The sequence below is a fragment of the Aspergillus lentulus genome (assembly GCF_001445615.1).
Source record: "Aspergillus lentulus DNA, contig: Alt12, strain: IFM 54703, whole genome shotgun sequence".
NCBI classification, from domain to species: domain Eukaryota; kingdom Fungi; phylum Ascomycota; class Eurotiomycetes; order Eurotiales; family Aspergillaceae; genus Aspergillus; species Aspergillus lentulus.
Genome location: NW_028322115.1, coordinates 3016694 through 3033255, shown reverse-complemented (window position 1 = coordinate 3033255; position 16562 = coordinate 3016694). Strand labels below are relative to the sequence as shown.

At 49.9% G+C, this 16562-nt stretch overlaps 6 protein-coding genes across 6 annotated transcripts; 3 read left to right on the top strand and 3 right to left on the bottom strand.

Annotated features, from left to right (window-relative positions):
• Window positions 1-182: 182 nt before the first annotated feature.
• ALT_6920 (type 1 glutamine amidotransferase) lies at window positions 183-1138 on the bottom strand (the record flags this gene model as incomplete). The annotated part of the gene is made up of 3 exons (XM_033559535.2): window positions 183-479; window positions 543-769; window positions 898-1138. 3 exons carry the CDS (start codon window positions 1136-1138, stop codon window positions 183-185), a joined length of 765 nt encoding a protein of 254 aa, XP_033415426.2.
• Window positions 1139-2155: 1017 nt separating this feature from the next.
• ALT_6919 (multidrug resistance protein fnx1) lies at window positions 2156-7052 on the top strand (the record flags this gene model as incomplete). Its single annotated transcript, XM_033559537.2, has 7 exons — window positions 2156-3902; window positions 3954-4053; window positions 4613-4671; window positions 4772-5643; window positions 5694-6385; window positions 6445-6609; window positions 6662-7052. The coding sequence occupies 7 exons, from the start codon at window positions 2156-2158 to the stop codon at window positions 7050-7052; spliced, it is 4026 nt and encodes a 1341-aa protein (XP_033415428.2).
• A 580-nt stretch (window positions 7053-7632) lies between these two features.
• Window positions 7633-9058, top strand: ALT_6918 (WD40 repeat domain-containing protein; the record flags this gene model as incomplete). Its single annotated transcript, XM_033559538.2, has 2 exons — window positions 7633-7898; window positions 7951-9058. 2 exons carry the CDS (start codon window positions 7633-7635, stop codon window positions 9056-9058), a joined length of 1374 nt encoding a protein of 457 aa, XP_033415429.2.
• A 39-nt stretch (window positions 9059-9097) lies between these two features.
• On the bottom strand, window positions 9098-11374 carry dbp7 (putative ATP-dependent RNA helicase; the record flags this gene model as incomplete). The annotated part of the gene is made up of 1 exon (XM_033559539.2): window positions 9098-11374. One exon carries the CDS (start codon window positions 11372-11374, stop codon window positions 9098-9100), a length of 2277 nt encoding a protein of 758 aa, XP_033415430.1.
• A 528-nt stretch (window positions 11375-11902) lies between these two features.
• On the bottom strand, window positions 11903-12931 carry ALT_6916 (pantoate--beta-alanine ligase PAN6; the record flags this gene model as incomplete). Its single annotated transcript, XM_033559540.2, has 1 exon — window positions 11903-12931. The coding sequence occupies one exon, from the start codon at window positions 12929-12931 to the stop codon at window positions 11903-11905; it is 1029 nt and encodes a 342-aa protein (XP_033415431.2).
• A 770-nt stretch (window positions 12932-13701) lies between these two features.
• ALT_6915 (lysophospholipid acyltransferase family protein) lies at window positions 13702-16469 on the top strand (the record flags this gene model as incomplete). The annotated part of the gene is made up of 7 exons (XM_089600153.1): window positions 13702-14173; window positions 14303-14521; window positions 14573-14828; window positions 14885-15563; window positions 15613-15924; window positions 15980-16236; window positions 16304-16469. The coding sequence occupies 7 exons, from the start codon at window positions 13702-13704 to the stop codon at window positions 16467-16469; spliced, it is 2361 nt and encodes a 786-aa protein (XP_089455615.1).
• Window positions 16470-16562: the final 93 nt, after the last annotated feature.

Genomic DNA, 16562 nt, shown 5'->3' with positions numbered 1-16562 from the left:
AACAGAGCTCCGTTTCATGGTGATTTGATCATGCAAAGCATGTTTGATCATACCCTGTGAAGTCAGGAAGCAATGAAATAGACCATCGGATCTACATGTGGTGATCCAATATATATATAAAAAAAAATCTATATCTTTGAAATACCCAACTTTGCGTACAGCTCCTACTCACGCTGCGTGATCTATTGAATGTCTCCCAGCAAAAATTTCAGGAAAGCAACGCCAATGGCAACGCCATCATGGTCCTTCGCTGCTCGACTCAGTGCATCCTCGCCTTGTTCTTTGGAAAAGATACCCGTCGACATCCGTAGCTTGACAACCTCCGACACAATATCTTCTCTGAATTCCGGGTGACCCTGAACAGTGATGAAATGCCCAGGCATATACATCCCCTGTATGGCGCAACGAGGGGAAGACCCAAGTGGAACGACATTCGGTGGGTAGTTGAATACGATGTCGCGATGCATTTGTTGAATGTGCTGTAATTGTCAGTCAGTATTGCAGTACACTCGCTCTCATGATTTTCGTCAATAATGACCTACCAGCTTATCCTGTCCGAACAACTTCTTTCCCTGCTCTGTGAGATCCACTTCGCATACTGCAATCTCCCATCCCGCGTCACTTCGGCCAACTTTGGATCCGAGCGCACGTCCGATGATCTGATGCCCATAGCAGACTCCTAGGATCTTTACACGCTGATCCTCTATAGCCCGTTTTGTATATTCCACCAACTTTAGAATCCAGGGGTCGTCGTCAAAGGAGTTGTACTCTACAAGGAATGAGTCAGAGAAGGCACAAACAACACACGCGGACTCAAATGGTCTACTCGCCCAATAGGATATCCGTGGGCGTAGAACCAAGGATCAAGACCAAATGTATGAAGATGTGGCTACTTACTAGATCCGGTCAAGAGGATTGCGTCGACATCCTCTAATCTGGGGTACTCTTGTGCATATACGACATCCCAGCGGGAAATATCGAGGCCAGTCTCTGGGTCTAGTCTCTCTGGCTGCCCGAGAGCTCTCGCGCTTTCTTTGAGCAGCAGCGAAAAGACACCATGATATCCTCCGTATCTTGCATTTGAATCGGCTGGCGGGGCGTCGCATTCGAGGACGGCAATTCGCAGTGGAGAAGGCATTGTTGTGCCGGGGATTGGGGCATCCAAATTAAAGATAGTATGCTCTTGGATCTCGGTTCAATGCTGAATATACTTCGGGAACCATCAAATGCAAAAAGATACAATTGGTGAGGTCTATCAAGCACGGTTATGTATTTTTGTAATGATATACCTCTCGTAATGACAGATCTTTAAGCTGCATAATGGCATTTCTTATCGTTCCCCTCACTCCTTATCAAATGACACCGCCTTCTCGGCAGGGAAAATGCTCGTACCCATACTTATGGTATCGATATTATCATGAATTGTGTATTATTGAGTAACCATGTCTGGACTTTACTCATTGATAATTGAGTCTATCAATATGGCTCAAAGACAGTTGAGGTTGACATTGAAAGTACGTGCCTCTCCATGGATAGAGGGGATAGACATTAGCCTGCCCTAAGATCGGGACAAGATCCGCCCAGACCGGTGTCATCCCAGCGACCATCTTTAACAAGACATACAAGACATTTGGACTTGAGTTGCTGCGAAACCTACCGGAATTAGCGGCGGGTGCAGATGCCGATGCAATTGTAAGGTAAGGTATGGTCGGATGACTCATTTTAGACCAATCGGCAATCAAGTCCCGTTTTGATTGTATATGGATGGGTGATTCTCATTGGATTAACTTAATAAAAAGCCATAAAGTCCCAGGGGAGGGGCCCACAGGTAACTGGGTAATGTAATCCCACACCTTGTGGCGTAAGAGTCATTTCAAATGCCTAATTGCAGATATCCCAAAACTACCTTACCTGTGCATTAGCGTGTCTTGCTAGACCCATGCTCTATCGACTACCTCAGGTATAAGACTGCAAGTTCTCGCTGTTGGAGGCCTGCAGCATCTTGACTTAGTGCCATGCTGAACTTTTCCATCAAGGTTCTTGAACTCGGCGATCGGCTTATAACAGAGGCAGAAAAACTTTGATCTACTTTACTCGTTTTGCCTCCGAACTCACTACTCTTGACATCCATTTCTCTATACAGACTCTCCTAGAAATGACCGTCGCTCAAGGGCCGGGCGGCACACCACCGCCTCCACAGCGAGAGCGCCCTGACATTGATGAAGACACTCCTCTGCTCAAGACAAAATCTTCCCACCGACTTTTGTACTCTGATGCCGGGAGTTATTCCGCGTTGGACGAAAGCGCCGATGCGGTCTCGACAGCAGAAGATGAGGAAGTTCTTCTCAACCTCACCAGAGTCAGTTCGTTACCTCAGGGTCTTGATATCGAACCGAGCCTCGAGCATATTCATCCTGCCCCTATCGCGGATAAAGGCGCTTCCGCAGACCCAGAAAACTGCTCAGCGCGTCAGAAAGATGATTATGCCTCCCGATTTATCGGCGTATCACCCATGCGCTTCTGGCTCATTTTCTCCGGGATTCTAATGGGTTATTTGATCGGATTCTTTGACTCGACCTTAATGGCCTCTAGCCACCCCGTCATCACGTCGCACTTTCATGCCTCGAACTCTGCATCATGGCTCTCGACTGCTTTTCTTTTGACATCGACTGCCTTCCTTCCACTTTTTGGGCGCATCTCGGACACGTTCGGCCGAAAACCGGTTTATCTCTTTGCGATTGCTATTTTCTTCGTGACCACAGCATGGTGTGCAGCCGCGCAAAGTATCGGGAGTTTTATCGCTGCCCGTGCTGTCTGTGGGCTCGGAGCTGGTGGTGTTTTCTCTATGGGGATGATCTTGTCTAGCGACCTTGTACGTATCGAGTATCGAGGGTTGTATCAGTCCTATATCAATCTCGTCCTCGGAATTGGGGGCTGCCTTGGGCTTGCTTTTGGTGGCTTCCTGTGTGATCATGTCGGATGGAGAGGTGCGTTCCTCGTGCAGCTGCCGTTCATCTTCGTTTACTTCATCGTCGCAGCTTGGACAACGCCAGCCGACCTAGGGCTGAAGAGAGCAAAAGCGGATCGGATGAGCGTGTCTCAATTGATCAGAAGCATCGACTTGACAGGGTCCTTCATACTTGTGGTTACAGTGACAGCTTTGATCATGGGTCTCAACCTAGGTGGTAATGTGTTTGCATGGACTCACCCCCTCGTTATCTCGTCGCTAGCCTTATCAATTGTTCTAGCGGTGATCTTTGTGCGATATGAACGGAACGTTGAACGGGCTGTGATGCCAATATCACTCCTGTCAAAGCAACCTCGTGCAAGCATCATTTTTGGAAATTTCTTCGGATCAATCTCGATCAACACCATGATTTTCAATGCTCCGCTGTATTTCCAGGCGGTCAAATTGGCAAGTCCTACCGATTCTGGTCTTAAATTGGTCGCTGCTACTCTCGCTGTCACAGTTTCTAGCGTGTCGACCGGTTTCTTGATCACTTGGACCAAGCGTCTCAAGCCGACAATGCTCATTGGCGGCCTCTTCCTCTTGATCGGAGGCTGTGCTGCGGCTTTGATTGGTAAAGACACTCCTGATTTAGTCGCAATGATCTGTGTCTCTCTGTCCAGTCTCGGCCAGGGCTTCTCCTTTCCCACACTCATGGTATCCGTACTGGCTACAAGCGCACAGGAAGAGCAGGCTGTGGCTACGACGACTCTTGGCCTTTTCAGGAACCTGGGATCAGTTATGGGTGTCGCGACGAGCAGCTGGATATTCCAGAATACACTTGTGTATCAGCTCGACGAACTGGTGACCGGTCCCGACAAAGAAAGCGTCATTCTTCTCGTCCGCAAATCGGTTCAAGCTATTGCTAACCTGGATCCAGTGCATCAGCAGCAAGGTTAGTGTTTTCAACACCACATGTGAGACACCCCTACTAATTGTAACCCAGTGGTTGAGGCATATGCTGCAGCTCTCCGCGTGACCTTCTTTTCCGCAGCCATCTGGGGAGCGATCATGTTCATGATGCACATTCGTATTCGCTTGCCTAGGTTAGGGAGCAAGGCCTCGTCCTAGTCAGCGGCGAGCCTGTTAAAGCTTGGCTTGGTCTTTCTCAAAGGCTTGTAAGTATTCTCTTAATCTTTATATACAAAATATGGCTTTTCCAGGAAGTCCCGACGCAATGGGGGAAGAAATATGTGCCTGACGCGCTCATATAAAATGGTAAATGAATTGGATTCGAGCATAAAGTGTTCAACCCGTAAAGTATCAATGGCAATTAACTATGGTAAATGATCGCATCTCAATAATAGACTCATTCCGGTCTGTAGCTTAGAACCTTCGTAGTTCGTGGTGGTCCGAATCAGATAAGCCTTCGGGATCAACTTGGGGTAAAGCAAGTGGCCCCCCTGGTTTAGTCACCAAATCTCACATTCCCCGCAAATCTTCGCTTCGTCACCTTCGTCCAGGAGCAGCACTATGCACTGATTCGCTCTACACAAATTGCTCAGTGATTTTTTCGCTCCGTATTCTGTAAGACAAGATCCCGGAGGATTAGACTGCCATGATTCTGATGGTGATTATCACAAGCTAACAGTTTTGCGGCATTAGACTACGCGACTGCACGACGTTGGAGACTCCAGCCCAGTGGCTACAACACAATGGTCCAGGTATGGATCCTATGGAGGTGATATATAAGGTCTCTTATTCTCGTTCTCGCGTGCTCGGGGGCGGTTCCTGGTCAGTGAAGGAAGTGCTCGAACGACTTAGCACGACTTGACATGGCTTCTGTCGGCAACACTGCCTTTCCACAGTCTAAGCGGAACTTTTCGATTGATCCACGCTCTCGGGAGGGGAATGCGGACAGTGATAACATTGACTCAAACACGGCTGACCCCGAACTACTGTCCGGTCAAGCGCCCCAAGACGATGCGCCAGATACCAGCCTTTTCGAGGAGAGTGAGGTGCCAACATCGACGAATTCACCGGCGAGCACACCACGTGTATTGAGCAAAAGACGGAAAAGAATTGTCAGCGGCAAACCAAAGCGTGTCCGTACGGGCTGTCTGACCTGTCGCGAACGCCATCTGAAATGCGACGAGACTTCGCACCGGTGTCAAAATTGTCGCAAATCCGGGAGAATATGCAGACGTGGCGTTCGCTTGAATTTTATCGATACACAGACCGTGGCGCCTCCACACTGTATCCCGCGTCCTCCTGGTGCATCTGTCACTTTCCGGGATGAGTCCAGAGTCATCGCGTCGGAGTATGTGGGTGGAGCCGAGAGATATCCCCCTCCGGGAATGGAGCCTCCTTTGGAATTGGCTTTGCCGTCAGAGTATCCCTCTCTGATAAGCCCTCCTATACCTCTGTCTTCGATGGACAGCATGTCTTCGCTTTTAGGAATCACTCAGGTTTCGCTGTCTGACCAAAGCGGTAACTTCAACGGTCATGCTCTCTCGGCGGATTATTCTGTCTTTCCTGATCAGAGTGCTTCATACGCCCCATTCAAGTCAGCGAAGGCTGGAGCAAAGGACTCGAATGACCGTGTATATCTCAACGACCCCGAAGACATCATGTTGTTGCGGGTCTTCGTCGAAGAGGTGGGGCTATGGATGGATTCTATGGGTGCAGTCAAACATGTAAGGCCTATATTTGTAAAACATCTCTTTCTTGCTTCTGACTTGACCAGTTTACTGAAATACTGCCATTTCACGCATTGGATGAGCCTATGCTTCTGAAAGCGTTCATGGCATGCGGCGCTCGACATCTGTATTTGGTCAATCCTGCATACGGCGAAGAGAAGGCGACGTACTTTCATGACATGGCTTCCCGAGACCTACTCCACTCCTTGCAAGATCCGGATCGTGACTCTGCACTGTGTGCTACAACCGCTGTCGTTCTGAATGTGTATGAATTAATGAGCTCCCGCTCGATTCAAGACATGAATCATATTGCAGGGGCAAGAGCACTCATTAAGGAATGTCACTGGGATGCAAGATCCCCAGGCTTGGGCGGTGCCTGCTTCTGGCTCAATGTTGGCATGGAGCTGCTCATTTGTATGCGCTACAATTGGGCCTTGGCCTGGGATCCTGATACCTGGGGTGTAAAGATGACTATGGACCCAGCGGAGCCCAGCATCGCGGGCAACGAAGAAATGTGGACCCATCGTATGGTTTATATCTGTGCCAAAGTCGCAAATTTCCGGTCCTCTGTATCTCATTCTCAGGCCTCGAATAGTTCGCCAAATAACTTCCAGGAGGAGTGGAATACATACAACGATTGGTGTGATCAGTGGGCGAAAGCTGCACCACGATCCATGATGCCTGTCGGCTATCTTCATCCGTGGCAAACCAGGTCCAAATCTCAATTCCCTGAGATCTGGTAGGTTTACTGGGGTTTATTGCTGTATAGAACATATTCACTAACACGTTTTTCAAAAGGTTGATCAAGCGATCCGCTATAGTCGCTCGGTTATTTTACCATGTATCACGGTTGATGCTCGCCAGACTTCGTCTCTCGCAATCTGAATTCAGCCCCGAAATGGAGCACATGCAGCAGCTTCATGCGCATGATATCTGTGGCATTGTAGCGCACGTCAAGGATCGGTATGGACTCATCCCGGGTGGTTGAGAACTACTCTTGACTGACTTTGAGCAGTGGCCTTGCTGGCTTATCCATTCAATTTCTAGCTGTAGCAGCGGAATGTTTGGTGATGAAGGAGGCTCAGGAAGAAGTGATAAAGATCCTCGACAGGATCGTCAAGGAGACTGGGTGGCGCGCTGATCATATCCAGAATGACCTCCAGCAAACCTGGGGTTGGCAAATCCCTCATCAACAAGAAGTTCCATCTGTTTCCACCGAGGCCATCTCAATATTCGATGGTCACAACCCTTTGCATGCGTCCGATACGGCTGACTTACGATGTCCACCCGGTGCCATCAATCCGATCATGGCTTATGCCGATTTCTCAATGGAAAATCATCCTTACCAGGAATACTATGTTGCGCCTCATCACCCTATACATGATTTCTCGTACGATTTGTTCTGATTTAGATACGTCGATTGACCGGACGGAGTTTTGGCTTTTTGTTCTGGAGGTTTATCTCGATTCAGACACTGGGCGTTTCTAACGTTGATACCACAAGGGTTTCTCCACGATTTCGGACTTTGATGTGCTTTTCTCCATGCTGGTACAATTAATTATCGAGATGTTATATGTCATGATGTATATATTTTGCTCATTGTACACTAGCGTTCTGGAGGTGTATATTTGCGGCTTCATGGTTCTCAGTATATGTCCTGGATAGGCGAGATTTCAAAATAATTTCCTATCTCTTCTTTATTGATGTGGGCATCTGATAATGAACGCCTTACAATTCAGAGTGTATTCAGCTAATCTTCTTCTCTGATTCTCCTAATCATTCGGAATGCCTGCGACTGCAATCTTCCCCATTCTGAGCGTTGTGTGGATGATGAGAGAGTGCCAAGACTTGCTCATTCCGTAGAACTTCGCGTCTCTGTTTCTTTCTCCATCAACGCCAGCATTAAGTACATAGAGAGCATCAAATTTACGAAGATCTTGGACCGAAGTCATTTGACTTGATACTTCTGTGCATTCCAACGAACAAATGAGCGAACCCAGCGCGTTCGCTAACCAGGCGGCCCGCCCTCCAGCAACACCTATCTATATCCTTCGTGGACATGCAGCCCCAATCCATGCGCTGCATCTGTTCAACCAAAATTTGCGGCTAATCTCAGCCGACGCCGATGGGTGGATAGTTGTCTGGGACCTGGTGATGAAACGTCCAGTGGCCGCATGGAAAGCGCACGAAGGGGCAATTCTTGAAGTCAAGGGGTTTAGTTCCGCTGCAAGAGCAGAAACAGACGTATATACGTATGTTTGCGCTTACTTCCAGTATCACACAATAGCTAACAAGATGGCTCAGACATGGAAGAGATCATAAACTGCGAGTGTGGAGATTCCGCCGCCAGGACGAAGAAGTCCTCCAGAAAACTCTGCCCGTCGATATCGGCGACGGACCTCAGGCAAACTCCGCCAGCCAGCCCTGGCTCATGCATTCTCTTCCTGTGAACGCGCTGAACTTTTGTGCGTTCTCGCTGCTCTTTCTAAGAGAGAGCGCGTGTGCGGATAGCAGTGAAGGCGCCAACGTGGCGGAAGAATCCGCAGATGCGACGCCGCAGGACGCGCCCCGGTCGCCTGCGCTCATAGCGGTTCCTAACGCCCTGAACTCAGGCGCTATCGATCTCTTCCACCTTCCGCTCGAGAGGCGAGTGTGTACCATTCCAGCGGATATGACTACGGATACCGGAATGGTCATGGCTGCTCATTTGTTCACGGGACCGCCTGGGGACCTGTATGTTGCATCTGCGTACGAAGATGGGCACGTCGTGCTTTTTGCCCGCCGAGGTCTTGTTAAAGAACAAGATATCTTACAGGGAACTACCGCTTCCTGGAAGTGGGAGAAGCTCTATGCCTGTCGACCTCATAGTCAGCCGGTCTTGTCTATCGATGTCTTCCCCCAGGAGGATTATTTCCTCTCCTCGTCTGCTGATGCGTTGCTGGTGAAGCATCCTATTCCCCGCTTGGGTGAGGGCAGTCACCCATCGGCAAACCGGCCGGAGGATGCAGTCTTGAAGACGGTTAATACAAAACATGCGGGCCAGCAGGGTATCCGCATCCGATCTGATGGGAAGATCTTTGCGACGGCGGGGTGGGATAGTAGGATTCGGGTGTACTCGTGCAAGACCATGAAGGAACTTGCAGTGTTGAAATGGCATAAAGAGGGATGTTACACGATTGGGTTCGCGGAGGTCCCTACTGTTGCACAATCAAATGATTCGCCTACGAAGGACTCAAGCGGCGAAGGAGTCAAAAACGATTCACACGACAGCCATCAACAGGTTACAACACGAAGGGACAATGCCTATACCCTCGCAGCTGTGCAGCGTCAGAGAAACAAAAAGGTGCAAACTACCCACTGGTTGGCTGCTGGGTCAAAAGATGGTAAGATTTCATTATGGGATATCTACTGAAATGAGTCACCGCTCTTCTATATACAGCCGAAGCACAGACTAGGCAAGGTTGAACTCGTTTGCACCAGCCATGTGTTCTTTCATCTTAGCCCTCATCTTCTGGGCTGCCGTTGCCGTATTGTTGGCAGACGGTATATCGTCAGCAAGGTCTGCACCACCAGCCTTCCTCTTCTTTCCTGCGGCCGAGTTTCTCTCGGCCTTGAAGTCCTTCTTCGTCTCCTCTTTTCCTTGCCGTAAACCGGGTACATTGATTTTGCTCGGACGGTCACGCAACGCAAATGCCTTGGCGAGATGTCCCAGGTGGAGCTCTTTGATGTTGAACATGCTCCGTTCAGCTGCGATGTGTGTGGCGTACGCACGGATGTGCGATTGGAAGGCTCTCCGAGCCATCTCGAGGTATTTTGGGTTCTCCAGCGCCCACCGTTCCACCTCGCACTGCCAATCCGTCGCTTTCGTCTCCCAGTCTTTGTTTTCGCTTTCTACATTGCCGCCAAATCCGCGCTTGAGAATATCGTTGGCATCTGTGCGAGTAAGCGCCTTTCCGCCGTCGCGATAACCCCTCTTGAGAACTTCGACATAATTCTCCTCGCATCCAGGCTGAAGGAAGATCAATGCCCGACCGTCGCGGCCTACACGAGCTGTACGTCCAATTCGGTGCAAGTGGTCTTCTGCGCTGAATGCTGGATCGTACTCCACAACCAGATCGACATTTGGCAGATCCAAACCACGAGAGGCCACGTCAGTACAGATCAGGACAGATGCTTCCTTGTTCTTCGCAAACGCTCCAAGAGTAGAAGTTCGGATGTTTTGAGGTAGGGAGCCGTGGAGCCGGAACAATGTCACCGGATTTGACGGATTCGAAAAAGCAGTGGCGGGTGCTATGGTACCATGGGGGGATAATGGAGGATTATCTTCTGTTTTCTCTGTATCACTAGGCTCATCGCCATCCTCCTTCGCTTGTTTCCGTGTAAATACTTCAAAGTGGAAGTCGACTGAGTCAGCACAGGAGACAAAAACGATAGCCTTCATGACTGATCCCTTCCTCATAAATGTGCGTTTGAAGAAAGCAGTGAGCGTGACCAGGCGCAGCTTTGCCGCAACTACGGCGTATGATTGTTTGAGCTGGGCTGGCACCCGATAGGCGGATTCTTCCTCTTTGCTCCTCCTGGTTTTCTCATCCTCGTCCTCTGGGTCCGCTTTGATGTGGACTGCGTCTTTCAAACTGATTTCACCAAGCTTCTGTACGCTCATTTTCAGCGTAGCAGAACAAAGAATTGTAGTTCTCCGTGTAGGAACGCCGGGTATGCGACTGGGACGCTGTCGCGCATCGAGTTTCTTCACTATCCCCTGAATCTCCTCCTCAAAGCCCAGCTCCATCAATCGGTCACCTTCGTCAAGTACTAACCACCGCACATTGCTTACATCCAGCGCTTGCGTATTATCCAGATGATCCGCCAGTCGACCAGGCGTAGCCACAAGGATATTCAGCCCTTTCCGTAGTCTGGCCTTCTCAGACTTCTTCTTCTCACCACCAATGACAGTACCCGCCACAATCCAATGCGCACAGCGCAGCAAATTCTCCAGCACAACAGAGATCTGCTTGCACAGCTCACGAGTAGGGGCCAAAACGATGGCAAATAAGCCGCTGTCGCGGTGTACGATAGGCTGGCCCTTTGCGTCCGTCTGCGCGCCGGGCTTCGAGAGAGCCATGATCCTCTGCACCAAGGGAAGAAGATACGCCAGCGTCTTTCCAGATCCAGTCTCCGCTTGGATAAAAGCATCGCCCTCTTCCTTCAGAAGCTGTGAGATAGACGCTTTCTGAATAGCGGTTGGAGCTTTCAGCTCCAGTTTCGTAAGAAGATGTGCGGCCAGATTCGGCGACAGGCCCAGATTCGTAAATGTGTCTAGTCCATCGATGAGCGGCGCGTTCGTTGGTTTGGCGTCCTCGGTGGGCCCTTCTTCCTTCACTTCTTCGACTTTCTGCGGTTCCGGATTTTTCGTGAACAACGATGAAATGAATTGGCGGGGTTGGTTGGAACGCGGATGTGCGTGCGACTGTTGCTTTCCGCTATCGCCTCCATCTGTCCTCTGTCTCTTGGTCGGCCGCGACGACGGGACTTCGATTCTATTGGGGTTTCGCGGTGCTCGGGGTGCACTGTCTTCGTCGCCGGCTTGCCTGGGGCCTTTGGCATGGTGCTTGGCGATTTTTTTTGCGCTGAGCCGGTCCCGCCATGTTCCGCCCTTGAGCTTCGTTTCTGGTTGGATGATGTTGGTATCACCGAGGGAGAAGTTCAGGAGCAGGCCGTCGTCCGCCATGAGGAGGTTTGTTGGGCTGGAATGCACAGCCGTTTGTTATCAGTCATTGTCGGCTTGCTTTGGATATGCGGGAAAAGACTTTACTGCACAAGGAAATTTTCTCGGGCCGATTTACTTCCGAGCCCTGACAGGCTGCCCTAGTTTCCTGATTTGGCAGGACATTTTGTTCGATGATGCTCACGTTGCTGTCTACTTGTACATAAATTATATAATAGCAGGTAGATTGCAATACTCGGCGTCTAATTTCGGAAAATAATGGGCTAGAGTTTCCGATTTGTGATTGTGCGCATGTAATTAAGGGCGATATCCCCAAGTAGTCTAGCTTGGCTGGATATGCGATCAATGGGAATAGCCTTTTGAGCTTCAGATGCAAATGTTTCTTTGGCTGAATATGTGCTAAGTTTTTGCTTAATACAAGGCCTGCCGCCGGGGCATATACAACATTACTCCAAACCCCGACAAGAGATGGAGAAAGGGCATCCACTATGGTTGGGCTGAACGTATGAGCTGATGGATGTTGGTGAACGGTCAAACCCGGGGTGTCAAGATCAGATTGTCAATCAGCCGTACAGGTACCTTCCCATCACCAAGACCACAATCTTCACCGGGATTTGACACCTCTAGAGGCGCCATTTTGATTGCACCACTCAAGATGGCACCTCTCGAGGGATCAACAACCTCCAATTCATCCAAAGTGTCAGGATCCGCGAGCGAGATATAATCAACCTCGTAAAGCGCCCTTTCTGAGGGCTTCAATGCCTGCTGCTCGCCGAGTACCTTCTGTGTCATCCGATTGGCGGCATCCAAAATCTCGTTTCGGTTGGTTTTGCCAGAGAGGTATGCGTCTTCAGCTGCTTTCAAGGCGTTGAAGAGAACAAGACCAACGGTACGTCTTCTCGACCCCAGGTAAACATTCCTCGAACTCATTGCTAGTCCATCCTGTTCGCGGACTGTAGCGCCAATCTTGATCTCCGTAGGGATATGGAAGTCCTTCACCATCCGCTTGATAACGACTGTTTGTTGAACGTCTTTCTGCCCAAAGTATGCGCGATCGGCGCAGACAATATTGAAGAGCTTCATGCAAACCGTGGCAACTCCGCGAAAGAAGACGGGACGGGAAGCACCTTCGAGCTTCTTTGAAATGGGCGTGATTGTGACGAATGAACCGTCACCGTCTACCTCGGATGATGGCGGCAATGTAGGGTACATGACCTTGGACGTAGGCGCTAGGATAGCCGTGACACGACCATACTTCTCTCCTTGACTAGTCAATTCTTCGTTCAATTGTTCAAGTTTTGCCACATCACTGTCCCATGTACGAGGGTAGCTCGCTAGATCTTCATTGACTCCGAATTGAGTTGGGTTAACGTAGATACTGACAAAGACATCGGTGTTCTCTGCCGCTGCCTGTCGCATCAACGAGAGATGACCTTCGTGCAGAGCTCCCATTGTGGGAACAAGGCCTACAGTCCTGTTCGACAGCAGTAGTTGTCGGCGCATCTTTCGGAGGGGGGCTACATCGCGGAACACCTCGAACGAGTGCTGGCGAGAAGCCATTGTGGAATTGAACAACGACGTTGTAGCTATCAAAGACACGCAAAAGTCAGAAAGTGCACCACGTTTCTCCGGTCACAGAAACAAGGGAGTCATACTCGAAAAAGCTCTCAGCCAACGCGACATGGCTGCGCCGTATTTATGATGGTCAGTGGATCAAGGACTCCAGGATTGTGCAGTAGGGTGAATCCCGCTGTGGAGCAGCAACGACGGTTCAGGCACCACTAAACAGCCTGACGTTCATATAATGAAGCTTCCAGAATAGGATGAGGCCATTGACAAGCACAGTCATGCTCTCTGATTGCTTGAATGCCTGCTGTGTTCGATGGTCGTGCTGGTGGCTGCTGCGTTGACCTCATCCTTTGGAGCCTTTTAGCTCTTTTTTCCCTGTCGCTTACCTTATCGGGCTTAGTGCTGTCTATTCCAGACCCGTACAGCGTACAGCGTACTCCGTACCTTACCGGAAGGTAATAATGGTATGACATTTATCACATGACTAATATCCGAGGTATTCTGGGGAAAGTAACCCAAGAGCCTGAGAGTGCAGCAGAAGATCTGCGGGTTTTGTTGGGACGACGGAGAGCTGGCAGGGGTATAACTATCCAGGCTTGGTCATGGCTCTGGATGCTTTTTACCAATCATCTGACGGACAACGACTTATCTGACCTCCCGTGTCCCCTCGTTCCCGATTAGAAGCGATTTGGACCGCTTCTTCGATAACGCTCCTTTACTTCCCTTTCCCCGCAAACAATCGCCTTTATCTCCGATTCACGATGCCGGTGGAAAAGGCGCCCATGGAGGCCCCCGACCTGGAGATTGTTGGTGATAAGGTCACAATTCATCCAAGCGGATATACTGGGGGACCTCAGGATGGGCCAATTACGGAGCGCAACCTCGTTTCTCATATGGCGCGCTTTCGTGAGAATCCTTTTGACTTCTTGCGAGAAGTTAGCCTCTACATGTCGGGAACAGGATGGCGCGCATACAACGATGTTATCGGACAGCCTATATTTTACCCGGGGTTCTCGGAACGAATCAAGTCGAGCATCCTTGCCAGTCCAATCCTACAAGCGAAGGTCAAGGAGTTAGCAGAGATACGACTTGCGGTAGAGGAAAAGGAAGGGATCTTACAGATAGGCCAGGGCCCCGTATCGAAAAGGAAAAAGCAGCGCCGGGCTGAGATTGCGAGCAATTTGAAGGAGGTTGTTGATACGATGATGGATAATATGATCTGCAAGATGGAGAGTAAGACATTCATTCGAGGGGCATATTATCTTTGCACCCAACTTCTTACACGAGCCTATCATCAGGGTGAGGATGCCTCCAAAGTTGTGATCTGTGTGACGACCGCAGATTGTTGACCATTTCTTCCAGGAATCCACGTATCCAGCGAGGAAGTTCTGCGCTTGCGATCGGTTGCCCAAGAAGCAGCAAAGAAGAAGCAATCTATCGTCTTTTTGCCCTGCCACAAGTCTCATGTAGACTACGTGTCACTGCAGCTTATTTGCTATCGTCTGGGAATTGGCTTGCCGATCGTCGTGGCCGGTGACAATCTCAACATTCCTTTACTCGGCCCTTTTCTACAACACGCAGGTACAGTCCATCATCGCGCCAATTTCGTACCATCGCAGCTAACTATTTCAGGCGCTATGTGGATCAGGAGAAGCTTCGGGAACGACCCACTGTATCATACCGTTGTCCAGGCATACATCGATACACTTTTGCAGAAAGGATTTAATTTCGAATGCTTCATTGAGGGGGGACGATCACGGACAGGCAAGCTTCTATCACCGAAATTCGGTATCCTGAATTTCATTGTGGACAGCCTGCTATCGGGACGTGTGGAAGACACCATTATTTGTCCCGTGAGCACGCAGTATGACAAGGTCATCGAGACCGAGTATGGCACTCCAGAACATATGGTTTTCTATCACAGTTTTCTGACGTATTGATTAGGTCCTACATTAGCGAACTCCTTGGCCAGCCGAAGCGAAAAGAAAATTTGGCTGACCTCCTTTCCTCGTCTTCTGTTCTGTCATTAAAGTTAGGGCGGGTTGATGTTCGGTTCCATGAGCCATGGAGTCTGCGAGAGTTCATCACGCAGCAACTGAGTCGGTTGCCCAACCAGATCGACACAAAGTCTGGCCAGAAACTCAGCTACACAGAAAGAGGACGCATTCTGAGAACGCTGGGATACCGAGTTCTCTCTGATATCAACAATGTGTCCGTGATGATGCCAACTGCTCTTGTTGGTACCGTTTTATTGACTCTCCGCGGTCGTGGTGTTGGCAAGGGAGAGCTAGTACGTCGTGTCGAATGGCTCTGCGAGCGGGTCCGAGCGAAAGGAGGGCGTGTTGCTCATTTCTACCGATCTCCCACTGAACTCGTCGTAGATCGTGCTCTGGAAGTCCTGGGCCCCAAACTCGTGGGCGAGGTAACCGGTTTGGCCGAGCCTACCTTTTATGCTATAGACCGCTTCCAGCTCTCATTCTACCGCAACATGACAATCCATTTGTTCATAACGGAAGCACTTGTCTCTGCGGCTATGTACACAAGGGTCAAACAGGGCGGTGGTCCTGCACACCAGCGTATTTCTTTTGAAGATCTTCTGAGACAGGTCTCATTCCTATCACAGGTATGCTTACCGTGATTTCAACGGGCACAGATGTACTGACTCCCTGCAGCTGTTCCGCGGTGAATTTATTTTCCCTCCTGAGGGTCTGACAACTAACCTCGAGAAAACACTTCGAGGACTAGAGAAGGACGAAGTCATCACGGTCTCCAGAGATTCCTCCGGGAAGCCACTCTTTGTCGAACTTAGTGACGCTGAGCGTCAGCGCGGAAGAGAGAACTACGACTTCTATTGCTTCCTTATTTGGCCTTTCATTGAGGCGGCCTGGCTTGGCGCAGTATCCCTCATGGGGCTTACTCCGCCTCTGGATGGGCCAAAGGACGTTTGGATTGACCAAAAGAAAGCGCAAGACAGTGCGCAGATCGTAAGTGTTCTTCGAAGACCGCTTAGTCCATGATGATATCTAATACCCTCTGTAGCTTGGCAAAACCCTGTACCACCAGGGAGATCTCTCTTACTTTGAGGCTGTGAACAAAGAAACGCTCAAGAATTCTTACCAACGTTTTGCCGAAGAAGGGATCATCCTTGTCGCGAAGAGCAAAGAGTCGCGCACAGGTCCTACAATCAAACTAGCAGCTGAATGGACCCCAGAGCGGGACCCAGCAACAGGCAAACTCTTGCCCCGCGGCCGTCTATGGGATTTCACCGAGTTGATCGCCCAGTCAAGACGTGAAGGGTGAGTGAAAACTATCCTTCCCCATCCTCCTACAGTTTCGTTCGAGTTTCTTCTGACACTGGTATAGCAAAAACCGTCGGGACGGAGCCACGGTGTCATCGCGCGTTCTTACGATGACCGATACTGTCGGCCGCAAATTATTCGAGAGTGCAGCAAGTCCTGATCCGACGAATAACGTGGATGTTTCGACACGAACGATGCGTAGAAATGTCATTACGCCGTCGAAACTCTAATGGAGCGTGATGGTTATGAATTATTATCTTCTTTGATCTTTGCGCTTTGAGGTTTTCTTGAACAGTTATCCTTTCTTGCCAATACCCCTCCTA